General features: G+C 49.0%; 6 protein-coding genes across 6 annotated transcripts; 5 read left to right on the forward strand and 1 right to left on the reverse strand.

The window, feature by feature from the left end:
• Window positions 1-2,038: 2,038 nt before the first annotated feature.
• Window positions 2,039-2,329, forward strand: TGAM01_v205435 (hypothetical protein; the record flags this gene model as incomplete). Its single annotated transcript, XM_024549643.1, has 1 exon — window positions 2,039-2,329. One exon carries the CDS (start codon window positions 2,039-2,041, stop codon window positions 2,327-2,329), a length of 291 nt encoding a protein of 96 aa, XP_024405592.1.
• A 693-nt stretch (window positions 2,330-3,022) lies between these two features.
• TGAM01_v205436 (hypothetical protein) lies at window positions 3,023-4,476 on the forward strand (the record flags this gene model as incomplete). The annotated part of the gene is made up of 3 exons (XM_018802750.1): window positions 3,023-3,251; window positions 3,348-3,521; window positions 3,617-4,476. 3 exons carry the CDS (start codon window positions 3,023-3,025, stop codon window positions 4,474-4,476), a joined length of 1,263 nt encoding a protein of 420 aa, XP_018663867.1.
• Window positions 4,477-4,732: 256 nt separating this feature from the next.
• TGAM01_v205437 (hypothetical protein) lies at window positions 4,733-6,859 on the reverse strand (the record flags this gene model as incomplete). Its single annotated transcript, XM_018802751.1, has 3 exons — window positions 4,733-5,872; window positions 5,939-6,333; window positions 6,400-6,859. The coding sequence occupies 3 exons, from the start codon at window positions 6,857-6,859 to the stop codon at window positions 4,733-4,735; spliced, it is 1,995 nt and encodes a 664-aa protein (XP_018663868.1).
• A 1,698-nt stretch (window positions 6,860-8,557) lies between these two features.
• Window positions 8,558-9,469, forward strand: TGAM01_v205438 (eukaryotic translation initiation factor 5A; the record flags this gene model as incomplete). Its single annotated transcript, XM_018802752.1, has 4 exons — window positions 8,558-8,569; window positions 8,847-9,113; window positions 9,201-9,333; window positions 9,399-9,469. The coding sequence occupies 4 exons, from the start codon at window positions 8,558-8,560 to the stop codon at window positions 9,467-9,469; spliced, it is 483 nt and encodes a 160-aa protein (XP_018663869.1).
• Window positions 9,470-10,305: 836 nt separating this feature from the next.
• TGAM01_v205439 (hypothetical protein) lies at window positions 10,306-13,316 on the forward strand (the record flags this gene model as incomplete). Its single annotated transcript, XM_024549644.1, has 9 exons — window positions 10,306-10,425; window positions 10,500-11,018; window positions 11,073-11,286; window positions 11,342-11,719; window positions 11,780-12,025; window positions 12,673-12,679; window positions 12,746-12,926; window positions 13,041-13,151; window positions 13,230-13,316. The coding sequence occupies 9 exons, from the start codon at window positions 10,306-10,308 to the stop codon at window positions 13,314-13,316; spliced, it is 1,863 nt and encodes a 620-aa protein (XP_024405593.1).
• An 839-nt stretch (window positions 13,317-14,155) lies between these two features.
• On the forward strand, window positions 14,156-15,175 carry TGAM01_v205440 (hypothetical protein; the record flags this gene model as incomplete). Its single annotated transcript, XM_018802754.1, has 3 exons — window positions 14,156-14,200; window positions 14,298-14,697; window positions 14,775-15,175. The coding sequence occupies 3 exons, from the start codon at window positions 14,156-14,158 to the stop codon at window positions 15,173-15,175; spliced, it is 846 nt and encodes a 281-aa protein (XP_018663871.1).
• Between the last annotated feature and the right edge of the window lie 44 nt (window positions 15,176-15,219).

The raw sequence follows: 15,219 nt of genomic DNA on the forward strand, positions 1-15,219 counted from the left end.
AGCAGTGAGACCGGGAAATCTTCAAATCAGGGCAACCAATCAATTTGCAGGCTGCTCAGAGGATAAACGCTCGGGAATGGGACGTAGCTCGCGGGCGGCTGGCTTGGGTAACGTTGGAAAAGGAGATTAGGCGTCTTGGTTGATGTAGGTACTGTATATGTAGATACCTGCTAAGCAGCTCGCTATCATGCCGCTCGGCGCACATGTACCTGGCGATGGCGGCGCCTGCTGTGGACAACTGGAGTACTCGTCCGGTACCAAACCCGCTCCAAGCCTCACAATGCGCGGCACCGACCCTTTAGAGGCGTATGTCAAGCACAGGCTCCAAAGGCACAATCAAGGGCCAAAATGAGGAGGAAGCTGTTTGTCGTTTATTAGCAGCCAGTAGCACCTCTGCTTGCAGGAGCTGTGGAGTGGGGCTCTGGAGCTGTGGTTGGGTGCAGGCTTCAATGTTCTGTATCCACCACTGCCCACGCTGCGTGGAGTGAACCAACAGCACTCCCAGCACATGCGCGAAGCTGTTCTGATGCTTGACAATGTTGGCTGCCAAGCGCCATTTTGTGTTCGTTGAAGATAGATCCAACGCATGTTGGCCGTGGAGCTGACCGGCCGGGGGAATTACTCCAGGCCAAGCAGCCAGCCCAGGCACGAGAGTCAAGTGTCAGAAGCTGCCTCACCCAGTACTACTAGTACCTCTTTACTTATATGTACATGTAGCGATACGCCCCCATGCATGCTGTGTTAATACCCTCACGCACATTCAGCCGCCCGTGTCATATCTCATCTTGTATGTCTCCACAAGCGTACCTATATATTGACAATACCTACTAGTATTACCTACTATTGCTACCCTCCATGGTTGTGTTTTCCCCCTGTGCGTAGGTACATGCAACTACCTACCTACATGGTAGTAGGTAACAAGCGTCAGAGCAATTTTCCAATAGCGTGCCTGCGAGAGAGATATCCAGATAGTACATGCAGTTCGGCCTCCCCCATAACCACCACGCCAGTTCTGTGGCTGTGGGGAAGGATTTGTCCACTTATGCCGGACATCCAGCACTGCTGCTACTGCTCGTTTATGCATGCATCGTAGACATTTCATCGGGGTTCAACGAAAGGATCCATTGATGCTTCTGCCTACTCTCCTGGCCCCCATCTGGATGCTCAGCTCTGCTTTTCAGGTCTCCAAGCTCAAGATGACTTTTTCACCTATATAAATATATACACCATTAAGATTCTGCCTTTAATTACCAGTGAGTGAGACCGGGCAAGACAGGCACCTGGAGTTCTCTATGAATCCTCAGCGTTAGAGTGGCCGACGACAAGCGAGGCGCGGGATATAATTCTACACGTATTTGGCCCACATCCATATTCCCACCACTCAATTTACAATTCAGATATCCTTTTGCTAATAAGATCAAATGGTTAGTCTCAATTTACAGCCAATGGACGATGAGCGACCTCTTCTCTCGACTCTCTAATCGAAAGGTGGATATCGTACGTATGCAAATGCCGTATGGCCCTCACCTCTGACATATAGGTATGAGATGAGGGGTACAAGCAGAATAACACCGTGTCAGTCCTCAAAAAGAAGATTGGTACCTCTGGAGTATCCTTATTAACAAGTGAGTATCAGTCGATACTGTTTCCAATACTAATGTAGGCTCGTTGATTCGACCCATAACATAGGTAGGTACGTAGTACATGTAACGACACATTGGAAGACCTCGGGTATCCATGTAGGACCCATTTCAGCACTTCTCTACTTCCAAATCCTTTGTCAAATAACTCGAAACTTGCGTCACATACTCTAAATTGGGTCATAAATATAGTGACTTTAGGAAGAACTCTAAACAGCCCCGTTCTCACAATCTATTTGTTAGACCTGCGTACGTATATGCTACACTTCCCACGTGCAAATACGAAGAATATGGGCAGCTTATACACGTATTAGTGTAACTCAGGATGTCAGGCGCCGAGCCATTATCCAAAGGGATAAAAACCCTACGGCTCTTTTTACGAAGCACCTAGATTTTTCATGCTTGTAAGCACCCTCCGTGCGGAGGGCCCTGCAACCGATAAGGCTGGTTGCCAGCTTGGATTGCACGACATGCATCTTCATACATGTAGTATGGCAGCCTTCCGATATATTTCGTACCACTCACACTCAGTATCGGCTGATCAAGCAGTGGCGGCGCTTGGGGGGTTTTCTTCTGAGGAGGATGAGGAGGATGATGAGCCACCAATAGCAGAATTCTTCCTTTTTCGTTATGGAGACACTGCCGTTGACTATTTGCTGCAGCCTCCCCCGACTGTATCCACTCGGTGAGAGTTGAGACCAGGATTGGATGCTTGAAGGATGAGGAATCTGGCCAACCAGATTTCTCCACTTGTGGGCCCTTGTAGACAGATTGAATCCAATCGAGCCTCACATGTACAACTAGTCCTGCGTGCGCCGAATCAATGTCTGCCGCGTCAGGAGGCAAGTTGCAGGATAGGTGTTGCGTTTGGTGATACCTACAGGTTACACAAGTTGCTGTCGAATTTGTGAAGCCCCAAAATATTCACTGTAATAAAATTTTTGAGCCGATGTCAGATATTCCCCGAAAAGCAGATTGTATATATATATATATATATAGACAGTCATTACGCAATTGGAGACTCCCGAGCTGGTGTAACTACTGCTACTAACTTATTTACCAGCAAAGTCTACCAAACTATTTGTGAAAAGAGCAAGGTTTACTAGTGCTAGGTACGAAAGAAACAATACTATGCAAACTTTATCATGGATAAAACTACTGTGTGGATTTGATCTCAGATATAGAAAACAGTTTCCAAGTTTGAGCATGTGATCGCCTTGAAGTCTGTATGCACCATCTGCTGACCCCAGACGGCTGCTCGTAGCGCGAACCCCACCGAGTACACTAAGCTCCAGGGGATAGCAGATGCAGCCCGACGCTTACTTACTCCTGCAATAACGCAGTGCCATGCTAGTCGCGACACCACAGCACCGATCCCGCACATGAGCCTGGAAAAAGAGCTGGTCGATACCGCTGGCCTCCCACGCGATGATGTCGACTTTGCCGAACCCGAACCAGAGGGCCCCGTAGACGAGCTTGGCCACAGTCCAGCCGTGGCCCTCAAGACCAGCGAGATCCTCGCCGCCTGCACCTGGAGAGATGCTACACGGCTGAGAGCTCTGGCCGAGTCTGAGGGCGGCCTTCTCGCCGATACACTACGTCAGGTAGCATGTATGTGCTCGTGACTGGCCTTTTATTTGATCTCTCTCATTTCATTTGTTCCCTGTCACCCAAAATGTCTTATGCTAACTTGTTTTTTCCAACCAGGGCCCATATTGCTTGGCCTGCCTCCCCCAACCGACGAGAAAGAAAGCGAAGTCACACACTCGGTAGACCCTGATGCTGCTCCCCTAGACGATGACTGGAAAGAGCTTCCACGCCATCAAGACGAAGATCAAGTTCAACTCGATGTGAATCGATCTTTTGTCCATTATCCTAATGGTATGTCTCTCAACAATTAGATCCATCACACCACCAAGGAAGCTCTAGATAGACCCATAGTAGGACTAACAAGAATCAACATCTTCCATCTTTAGATGAGTCCGAAGCACAGTTGCAAGAACGAAAACATGAGTTATCAAACCTCATTGTAGAGGTTCTCCGCCGACACCCATATCTCTGCTACTTTCAAGGGTACCATGATATCTGCCAGGTATTCCTCCTGGTCCTAGAGCCAGCGGCAAGAGCACCGCTGGTGTCGCGGCTCTCCGTTCTCAGGATCCGCGACTTCATGCTGCCCAGCCTCAGCGCCACAACCGCACAACTAAGGCTCCTCCCCGACATCCTAGCCCGTGCAGACATGGAACTTCGCCGGCATCTCTCCAGTATAGAACCCTTTTACGCCCTCGCCGGTACCCTTACCATGTATGCTCACAATATTGAGCGGTACAAGGACATAGCTCGGCTGTTTGACGTCATCTTGGCGCGCGAGCCTACCTTTTCCCTATATCTGTTTGCCCAGATTGTCATAGATCGCCGCGAAGAGATCCTTGAAATTGACGAGCCCGATATGCTTCAAGTCATTCTCGGCAGAGTCCCTCTGGATTTAGACTTGGATGCTCTCATCAAGAGATCTGTCTATCTTTTTACCCAGAACCCCCCCGAGAGCCTAAGATCATGGCAGCAGATTTCTCCGTCCAGCGTCCTCAAAACCTCCAGGGATGTGGATGAAAGTGCGCGGCAGACTATAGAGGATGGCCATCACTACTTCGAGAAACAAGTCAAGGAGATACAGTGGGAGGAGCTAAGAATGGGCGTCAGGAGAAAAATCTGGCTATACAGGCGGCCTGCCCGGCTCATTGGAACAGCTATCATGGTTGGAGTCGTGGCATTCTACCTCCGGCGGAACCCTACTCTTCTGCAGTATATATGGTCCCTTTTCCCAGGCCAGCAATGAGATTATCATGTATGGACGGGGGAAGAAGAAGGGAAAAGATGAAGAGCCCAACTATAGAACTTTCGTGCGTAATCCCTTTATAGATTGCTCTATCTAATGTTCAACTTTCTGCCATAAACATGCTGTGTCTCCAGACGCCATACAGTAGAAATTGGAATCCAACCCTAGTTCCACATCAATGCTTAGATGTAAAGTCTTAATGCATACGTTATTATAATTACGTGGGTACTTTTGCTTCAAGTGTATATATGTACTTCTATGATTCGCCCTGGTATTTTTGCTTTAATTCCTCAAAGTGCTCCTGTTGCTCCTGCGCTAACTTGCCATTTTCATCGCCGATAATGGTAAGAATCAAAGAATAATTGTTGTATAAAAATCGCTCGCTTTTTCTCGTATCGCCATGCGTTTGACTGTGTCGAGTCAAGAAAGCTTCGATTTCGGACCGCAAACGGCGGAGACTGGCGACGACGGGCTCATCGTCGCCAGCTTCCGTGGAGAGGGCCAGGAAGCTTTGGAGCAGCTGCCCAAACCGCTGGGTCACCATGTGCGGTGCGGCGGACAGCTTCAACTGGTCGGCCTTGGCGATTTTCGCGGGCGCAGCATTCGTCAGTAGTCGAACGGATTCGCAATGGCGGTCCATGATAACCTGCAGCCGTGGCCACAATAGCATATTCGTACCGTTGACATAGCCATCCACAGCAGGGACCTTTCGCCTTTGAAGGTCAAAAGCAAAGTGTTGGTTAAGTCGAATGCAGAGTAGGAGGCCCAGCGCATCAAATGTCTCGCTTACGAGGGTTCTTGAAAGCACTCTACCAACCTCAAACGTTGGCTCAAATATATAGTTGAAATTTTTTGATATTTGTGAATACGACAAGGCGGGAGCGAAAAAGGATGCCAAGAAGGTATATTCGGCTGTGGCATTATCGATGAGAGCCAAGTTGAAATTTCGAAAGGGAACCTCCAAGTAGTGAGTTGATTGGTCCTCCTCTGCCAGGTATGACGAGATGGCCGAGGTGCTCTTCGTCCGGAGCATATCAATCCGACGTCCAAGATTGAATGCATCATGCGGTGGGCCAGGAGCACGACTACTGGATAAGACGGCTGTTTTTCTTGTCGCGTCTTCCTGTCCCAGAACGTCATTCTTGTCCAGAATATGGAGTTTGAGCTTGGCCAAAGCTCTCTCGTAGCGCGTGAACTGATTGAGGTAATACCATCGCATCGTGTTCATATACGCCTGCGAAATTTCGTCTGCGAGCGTCGCATGATGTTTATGGAGGAATGTGTAGAGGTCTTTGAATTTTAAAAAGTTTTGTTGCTGTATGATTTGCGCATTGATATGGGGCGACCGAAGGGCCTTTATCTGGGCCACAAGAAAGTCGCGAATCCGTTCGACAGCCTGCAGTACCGCCTGTTAGTCGAGTCCAAGGCCACCTGTTATCAAAATTGAGCTGATAGACGGTACCTTTAATATTAGTTTCTCCAATATTGGACCAAGCTCTTCACTAGCTTTGCCCTGCTGTGTTCCTGATAGCTTCTGAACGGCTGAGGCTCTCTTGTCTAATTCATTCAAAGTTTTTGCCCATGCTTCATCAATATGGCTTGTCGTTATCCTGGAAATTGTTTCGGGGGACACGCTCAGCTCTTCTACCAGTGGGCCAAGCGCCTTTTCTATTCGTTTTCGATTTTCCAACCTTCGGCTCAATATGCTGGAACGGGTTTGCAAAGTTTCGATATCAGCGGAAACAGTGGAAAGATCATTGCGAAAATCCGCAAGATTGATTTCGACCGAGTTCAAGATTTCGTCGCACGCAACAATGGATCGATGCAGGGCGTCGAATCGGGCCTTGTCGTTCTCATCTATTAAAGACAGATTAGCACGTGGGATACAGTCGCTTGGGACGGCGAGTTGAGATGGCAACGTACACTCGCTCGCATTCTGAGGCCGGCGGAAGCTTGTGGCATCGGCATGGAAGCTCCCAGCAGCCAGCTCCTTGAGAGACAATCCTCCAAAATCAACATCAAGCCCCAGGTCCTCCTCCGTGATAAAGCTTGCCTTGCCCTGAGGCTTGCCTACAATCTCCGAATCTGCCGCCAATAGCTTCTCCAAGATGTTTACCGAGTCCGGAACCTGAGGCGCGGCTGATTGTATCACTTCTGAGCCATTGGGCTTGCGTGATGATGCCAATAGCGAGGTTGTAGAGTCGCTGGATACTAATGACAGAGACGACCCCCGCGGAGAGGGCCCTTGCCGCTGAGAGGTTACGTAGGGACTGAGATTGGCCTGTGGCTTTCGCGGAAGCGGCGAGTTGTGCCGGCTGGTGAGCTGAGGAGTTGAGGGCCCGGACGCGCTGGCTTGACTCCCTGAGAGCCGGTCGAGCCACATGGTGCGAGAGAGGCCGGGAGCTGGAGTTGGGGGTTATCGGTGGAGGAAAAGAGGGAGCCTCGCAATCATGACCGTCTCATCGCTTGGAGGAAAATATTCGAGTGCCGAGCGGTCGCTACGTCTAGACAATTGGTAGTCGTCACGTTGCTCCAATATATGTCGAGCATACCTCAGGTGCTGTTGGCTGTCCAATACGGAGGGCTCAGTGAGACGACCGGCCAGTTCAGTTGCAGCAGCGAGGCTATGCCGATGCGACAGTGGAGCCGAGCTTGGGGCTATCGATTAGCGCCGTGTCTGGCCATGGGGCGTGCTACAATAGGGATCTCGGCGCGCCAATTGAATCCTCTAGTGCTATGTACGGGCACTTAAAAGGTAAGCAAGCAGTCAATGCTATTTGCAGGCCTCAGTGCCTATTCATCCAATTCCTACTGTCAGATGATTGTTCTGGAGCTCAAAAGCAAAGCAGCAGCCATCGTCTCAAGGCCCATTGACGGCGTTTTGAGTCAAAGGTGTCGAAAAAGGTAGCCCGCGTATGCATGCATCCTGCTGCAGAAGCTTCAGCTCTGTTGCAGATTGATCACCAACGCATAGCACGCGACTAATAGCAGATACAGTGCAGCAATCTCGTACCTAGCAAATCGCAGCATGCCGACAGCTTTTCTGCCAGCTCGCAATTAAGCTTTGCTAGGGATCGTGGCTGTTCCTCTTTCCGGCCACGGAAGAAGAGCTCAGACTATCAAGTGCCTAGCAGCCACTTCACATTCGCTTATATCATTGATGTTTCCATGTTTTATTCCAATGAAGCGTATAGCACCTTAGTAGTTTGACCAAGATAAGGTACCTGTAAGTAGGTAGGAGATACGCCCTGAATCAATAGCATCGTCTCACAAATCATGCTCTCACATCATGCATGAGTGCCACCAGTAGATTTTGCAGACTCCAGATGCGGAGTTGTGCGTGTGTGTGATCATCTTACCCTTTTCTACACAAGAGTGAGCTCATGCAGCCTCCCCGCTCCCGACATCAGAATTGGGATACATACTTTGACGGCAACGCACCGCAGCTGCAGAGTCTAGATGCGGAGGCACCTCGGTACCTACACCTTGGGAAGATACAGTGCTAATTCAGTACCAAGAAACCAGACAGATGCAATGTGTGGGCAGTTTTCCGACTTATAGGTACTGTGGATTGTATGGCGTTGACAGTACCGCTTGCTGTCCACCTCAATCTAACAGCTCTCGCCTACGAGACTCTAAGCCATCCATAGCTGGACAGCGCAGCCACAACAAACCTCGAAATCTTCTATGAATAATTTTTTTCCCCTTAGAAAAGCTAGTCCAAAGCTGCTTGACTACTAGGTATCTAAGAAAAGAAGGGGAAAAGACGAGGGAAAAAAAAAGTACCAAACCTTACGGGTCCAAAAGGTACTAAATCCGCTTCCCAAGAGGCAAAGCTGTGTCCCACCGCCCAGGCAAAATTGACGCCAGGGCCAATCACGCCGGCGAAAAAAAATTCAGGTAACGCACCTTTTCTACCCCCTCCGTCCACCTTTTGCTCCTCTCCTCTCACCTCTCAATTTCTCCTCTCCACATAACTCCCAGCACTATCCACTGTCTGTCTGCCGCGCAGACTCTCTTTCACTCTTCGTCTTCTTTCTCTTGCTTCACGACAAGTTCGATTTTTGCGCAATCCATCACCATGGCTGACGAGGTAAGTCGTCCATCTCTCTCGAGCTTCTTTGCGCTGCCTTCACAGGAGGAAAAACCACCCCGCAATCGTCTTGGCTGCCCCTCGACTGAGCGGCACCCCACATCACAATATTTTACAATTTTTTTTTTTTTTCTTTGTAGATTTTGCCAGATGAGCCTCTGCGCCGCCATGATGTCTCTTTTTGCAAGATCGACTCCAAGCTCTTCGCCAAAATTACAATTCGCCCAAATTTGCTTCTTCGTGGACTACAGATGCTAACCATTTTGTCCGTCTACAGCATGATGTTACCTTCGAGTCCGCCGACGCCGGCGCGTCTCTCACCTACCCCATGCAGTGCTCTGCTCTGCGCAAGAACGGCTTCGTCGTGATCAAGGGCCGCCCCTGCAAGATTGTCGACATGTCCACCTCCAAGACTGGCAAGCACGGTCACGCCAAGGTCCACCTTGTCGCCCTTGACATCTTCACTGGCAAGAAGTACGAAGATCTTTCTCCTTCCACTCACAACATGGATGTCCCCAACGTCACCCGTCGTGAGTACCAGCTTGTAAGTCGACCCTGGTCTTGAAATGAAAGTTTGAGAGAAACGGGGGGCGAAAATATAGCTTGACAAGTACTGACCCATTCTTTGTAGCTCGACATCTCTGACGATGGCTTCCTCTCCCTCATGAACGACGACGGTGACACCAAGGACGATGTCCGCATGCCCGACGGTGAGATTGGTGAGAAGATCAACAAGCTCTTCAAGGTTGACGAGAAGGACACCAGTAAGTTGCTCTCTACTGAAATTACGAGCGACCACTTAACAACGGATCCTAACCTTTACATCTAGACGTTGTCGTTCTCACCTCCATGGGAGAAGAGGCCGCCATCGAGGCCAAGGAGGCTCCTAAGCAGTCTTAAATTAACAATTCTACTTTCCTCCGCCAATTGAGTAAAATGAAGATTTAGGATTTGTTTATAGCCCCTCGTTTCCCTCCACCTCTTGGCGTTTACTGCGGCCGTCGTAACATCGAATATCCTTGGGTTGATGTATGGGTCGTTCCGCTCGAAGGTTGATGGGTCGGATTTTTTTCAGCTAGTTTCAATACTTGGCACTTCAAATACCCTTCCAAAGGGCCAATACAGTTTCCTTTGTCCTTCACGAGTCATGGCCAAAGCTACCCAGATGGAAGTCTGCGTAGCTGGGATTAATGATAGAAAATGAAGATAAAAAAAAATGAATGTGCATATTGGCTTGCTGTACAGTCTATCAATCAATACAAGTAGTGATTTGCATAACCGTAAAAGACTGACGATTTCATTCTTGCATTTTGTTATATTTTAACTTCAGAGCCCGGATGTGTGAAACTTTGTCTTAACAGCGAAGGCTAAAAATACCTACTCGCGGAAAGGTGGGCTGTCGGTACTACGCAAAACGGCCATCTTGGATCTAAGATGCGCTAGCTTGCATGTGCTTTTCAGTAGCAATGCAGCCTCAGCTTGCAAAGTCATGACTTAATCTAGAGCTTCGTCGCGCAGTCCTACAGCTCTGGTCACATTTGCTTTCTGTTTAATTTTTCTTGTCTCTCATCTCTCTTTACTGAATATTACGATACAACATGAGGGCAAGCTTCTTAATTGCTGTCGAAACCGTCCCGCCTAAGCCGTGAAATCTACTCGCGCGTCCCCAAACTAGATGCAGCCCGGCTATTCAAGTTTTCCAGCCACTCAAACAACACTCAGCGAGGAAGCCCACGATGGAAGCACCAGGAGGTCTTCGTAGGATGCCCCGAGGGGAGAGATGCCCTGAATGTGGTAGCCAGAAATGGTATCTGCAGGACGGGCTGAGATTTTGCGCCCGAGGCCATCAAGTCGAAGTGAGTGTCTCTCTTTATAGAGACAGTATTGAAAGAAGGGCATGTTGTAAATTTTTTTGGCTGATCAGCTGTAGGGCTTTGTCCAATTTGATCTGGGTGATATTGAAGACTCTGGTAAAATGGGAGCCGTGTCTCGGCGTGAAAAAGCCCCTAGAGATCAACGAAGAAGGGCGCCGCTTACTGGCCAGGCTGGCAGAGATCTTTATCTTGAATCCCTTCAATTGATTATCAGAAGCCAATTAGCATGGCTCATCAACGAGAAGGGGCATAGAGAAGAGCTTGAGACTGTCGTTCGCGACTTATGGGACTTGCGAATTAGAGGATCCAATTCTGGCTTGGGAGATGACACCCACGAAGAAGAGGAATTGGAGATTTTCAGCTCTGAGCCTCCCCAGGGCTCGGCCTTGGCAAACTGGCAGCGACAATCCAGAAAGCAAAGCTGGGATCCTGAATTGGGCTCGCGGTGGCCGTTGCCGCGTGTGCCCGATACGCTCGCCATCTGCTATCTGGGCTGCGTCCTCTTGAGAATACCTACGCACCTTGGTGAAATCATTCGATGGGCTAATAATGGCAGTCTTTTATATAAAAAATGCGTAAGAAAAGTGGATTGTATATATTTTTTCCCGATGCTAACGACCAGAAAATAGTACCACTCGCTGCCCCAAGAAATGCGCGATAGGTTGCCCGCTCCCTATATCAAGCTCCTGAAGCTGCCATTTCGCTCCCCTGTGGAAGGTGATGGGCTGCACAAGGTCGTTATGGACTTTGTGCTCTCATACCATTTCAATTACAATCTAATCTTCCCAGAGATCAATCATGTTCCAGAATTGATACAGTTCGCAAAGGAGCTTGCGCTACCCAGTAAGTGGAGAGCCACGAACCTCGGTCACAGTATCTTGCTCTAATCGAATTATAGTTGACTCCATCATTATGGCTCGTAAACTGGCATCTATCCTGGGGTATCAGTTCCAATTCCCAATCGAGAGGCTGTCGAATACTCGATTGGATTATCCAGAGATACGGCTGATAGCCTTGCTCATTGTTGCTACCAAGCTCTCTTTTCCTTTTTCTGAGGATACTTCAATATCCCAGCCTGCCAATTTCGACTCTGTCGAGATGCCTAAACTTGACTGGGAGAGATGGAGACAGGGGAAACATGGTCTACCAACACAGCAAGAGACAAAGACTGGCAGGTATGACTTCAACAAGGTCACACCCAGCCAAATAGTCTCTATGGACGATGAGGAGCTCGACGCGTACTTTGCTCACGTCTCTAGTCTCATCGATGTCACTAGTGGGTGCCATTGGTGACAAGGTTCCCGAGGTGGCTCAAGTTCTGACATGCAGAGTACAGGCGATAACCCGATAACGAAGTTCTTCCCCGTAGAAGACTTACCAACAAGCATCAATCAAGTCGATGATATTTCCACCATGGAGCTGGACGATGCAGTCAAAAATCTTCTATCACAGACTATTAAATACGATTCATTCAGCTCGATCGAGACAGCCAAAAGCACGACGATGCCTATCTCGAGATATGAAGCCTTCCGTAATGTTGACCATCTCAATCAGACAGCCTTCGATCTGTACAAAGCAGCAGGTATGTTTACACACTAAGAGCACTCATATCAATCTGCGATACAGGAGCTAAAATATACATCTACATAAAGGTACCGTGGTGGGAGCGTCTCTTGAAACCATGACAGACGCAATATACAGGGTCGAACGGGCTATGGTTGTCTGGCAGACCAAGAACGGTCACGAAGGCGAGCATTAGACGTGGCACGTATGCATACCCACGCATCAACCACGCGAGCACTTCCCAATAGTAGCTCTTGGCAATTGTATTTGTAATTGATAATTACCGTATACAAAACGAGCCGCAACTTAAATGTGCAATCACTTTCTTATACAATGTAGCATCTGTTTACGGCATCAAAGACGCTAAAGATAATGGGCTTTAAGGCAAGTGGGTCGGCATGAGGTCTCGCACTAGCAGCATTTGGGCAAGCCCTCTCAAATGCCCCATATTGAGGAATTATTCCAGTTGAAAGTCACGTGCATCGGCTACTGACCTAGGGTTTTCTATGATTTGAAGTTCCGCCCCACCAAATTTGCGCGCAGAATCAGCGATTGAACCTTCACATCGTCAAGCATCACCAAAATCGTCCAAGAGTGAGTACTGTCGCCATACGCAGGCCAGCTGCAGAATCCGTGATGAAAAATGAAATACTAACCGTAATGTAGTGCAGATGTAAGCCCAGCAGAAATAAATTCCCGATATCGAAATCCGGCAACCCGTACTAACAAATGCGAAAAGTTTCGTGAAGACCCTGACGGGCAAGACCATCACCCTTGAGGTCGAGTCCTCCGACACGATCGACAATGTCAAGTCCAAGATCCAGGACAAGGAGGGAATTCCCCCGGATCAGCAGCGATTGATCTTCGCTGGCAAGCAGCTCGAGGATGGCCGAACCCTTTCTGACTACAACATCCAGAAGGTGCGTCGCTGAGGAACTGGACTTCCGAACCGCCGTGCGAAAACTTGGCGAGAAGAACAGAGATTTGAGAATAGGGAAAAAAGAGAGAAACGGGATGCTAATTCGAATATACAGGAGTCTACCCTCCACCTGGTTCTCCGTCTGCGTGGTGGTATCATTGAGCCCTCCCTGAAGGCTCTGGCCTCCAAGTTCAACTGCGACAAGATGATTTGCCGCAAGTGCTACGTACGTACACCTTTTCACTTCCTTTCGGACAAGCTATTTTTTGTTTTCTCCTCTAGGTGCTAACTGTCGCATTCATAGGCCCGTCTCCCTCCCCGTGCTACCAACTGCCGTAAGCGAAAGTGCGGACACACCAACCAGCTTCGTCCCAAGAAGAAGCTCAAATAAATCATTTCACCAAAGATGCGGCGTCTGGTTTCTGGCATTCTGGGGTTGGCAAGGACAGAGGTGCTACTGCTTTATTCCGGATTTGTTTCTACATTAGTATCATGGTAGAGGCGAATACAACAATCTAGATGATATCTGATGGCAACTTGTTCAAATTCATCCATCCTTTGAGGAATGACTGGAGTGATCCGGTAGTACCATGGCAGGACCGATTTATACTTTCCGAATGCCGGGTCTGTGATAATGGGCCTTGAAGAGAAGATGGCAAATCTCAGAAAACTGAAAGTGTCCGATAGTTGTAGCGATCAAGAAGCTGAGTACAGCGAAAAAAAGATAGTAACCTGTTCCCTTTGCAGATTTACAAACGCTGCGTACATGTGCTCATCCCTGGTATAGCAAATGCCTATGATTGCTGGATTATGGTAATAGACCGTATTTGATCAAAGAATGTTCTCTTCAAATTTCGCCAATGCAGCAATTACATCTGTTACGGATATGAAGATGAAATCCCAAGAAATATATTTCTAGGCTAACTATTAGTGTTTGATCGTGAATTCTTAGTTGTCAAGTCGCGGCTTGCTTCACCGAGTCGAAAGCAAGCTGTGACGATCCGCATGCCTTAGCGGCTCAAGCGGGAGCTATCACGTGATACGGTAGTCCATACACGTTGACAAGCTATCGCAGCCAGCCAACAGGTCCTGGGGAGGGACAGACAGCTATTAAACCATCGAAACTAATTGCTCCCCAGCACCAATTACAGGAAGGCATTTCAGGAAGCGCATTTAGAAGAGCAATTAAACTACGTATCCGTTGACAACTCAACAAGGAATAGGCCAGCAATGTCCGGCTCCGGATATGATGCGGTGGTAGACGTGGACGATGAGGTGCGTTGCGCTCCGAGGAAGCTATACACTGCACCCTATACATCACTCTCAGCATGCTGGCCAAATCCATTGCTTCACCCTGGCTGACCTCTCTTAGGGCGACCTCGGAGATACCGATCTCCAAGAAGATCTCGAATTCCACAGCTCCAACTTCAATGAGCCCTCTTCCTCACGAGGCGGCCGCAAGGCACCAGCACCGGGGCTCCCACCACCAGCGACATCTTCCTCCTCCTCCTCCTCAAAGCGCTATCTCTGGAGCATGTCCTTCTATGCGCAGTTCTTCGACGTCGATACATCCGCTGTTCTATCGCGCTGCTGGGCGGCCTTGTTCCCGCGGGCAAACTTCCTCGACGTATTAGAGGGAAATCCCGATTTGTACGGGCCGTTTTGGATCGCAACGACCGTCGTCCTGATTCTCTTCCTCGGCGGCACAATCAGCCAATATCTCTCGACGACGGGCAAGTCCGCGTTTGCGTATGATTTTAGGCTACTCAGCGGTATGGCTATATCCTCCCAGATGTCATTCCCTTCCTTCATCACTAGGTAGCTAACAAGAAGGGGTCTCTACGTATAGGCGCGGCGGGCCTGATCTACGGCTATACCCTGGTCATCCCGGTGGCCCTGTATCTTGCTCTTCGATACTTTGGAAGCGAATCGGCGAACCTCCTTGAAAGCTGGGCTCTGTACGGATACGCGAATCTGATATGGATACCCGTTGCTCTGATTTCGTGGTCACCAATCTCCATCCTTAACTGGGTATTTGTGGGTGTTGGATTCGGCCTGTCTGTAGTGTTCTTAGTACGAAACCTATATCCAGTATTGAGTGCGACCGATCAACAAATCAGCAAGATCCTACTTGTTGTCGTCATCCTGCTGCACGCCGGCCTTTCATTGACTATCAAGATCCTCTTCTTTGCTCATGGAAGTCCGGTTGCGCGAACTCCTACCGATGGTGGCTCTGATAAGCCGCAGTAATGGCTGCTTTGGAAGTTGTTGATGGATAAGGGGGAGTGTTTCAG

This window comes from Trichoderma gamsii (assembly GCF_001481775.2).
Source record: "Trichoderma gamsii strain T6085 chromosome Unknown Scaffold_17.2, whole genome shotgun sequence".
Lineage (NCBI taxonomy): Eukaryota > Fungi > Ascomycota > Sordariomycetes > Hypocreales > Hypocreaceae > Trichoderma > Trichoderma gamsii.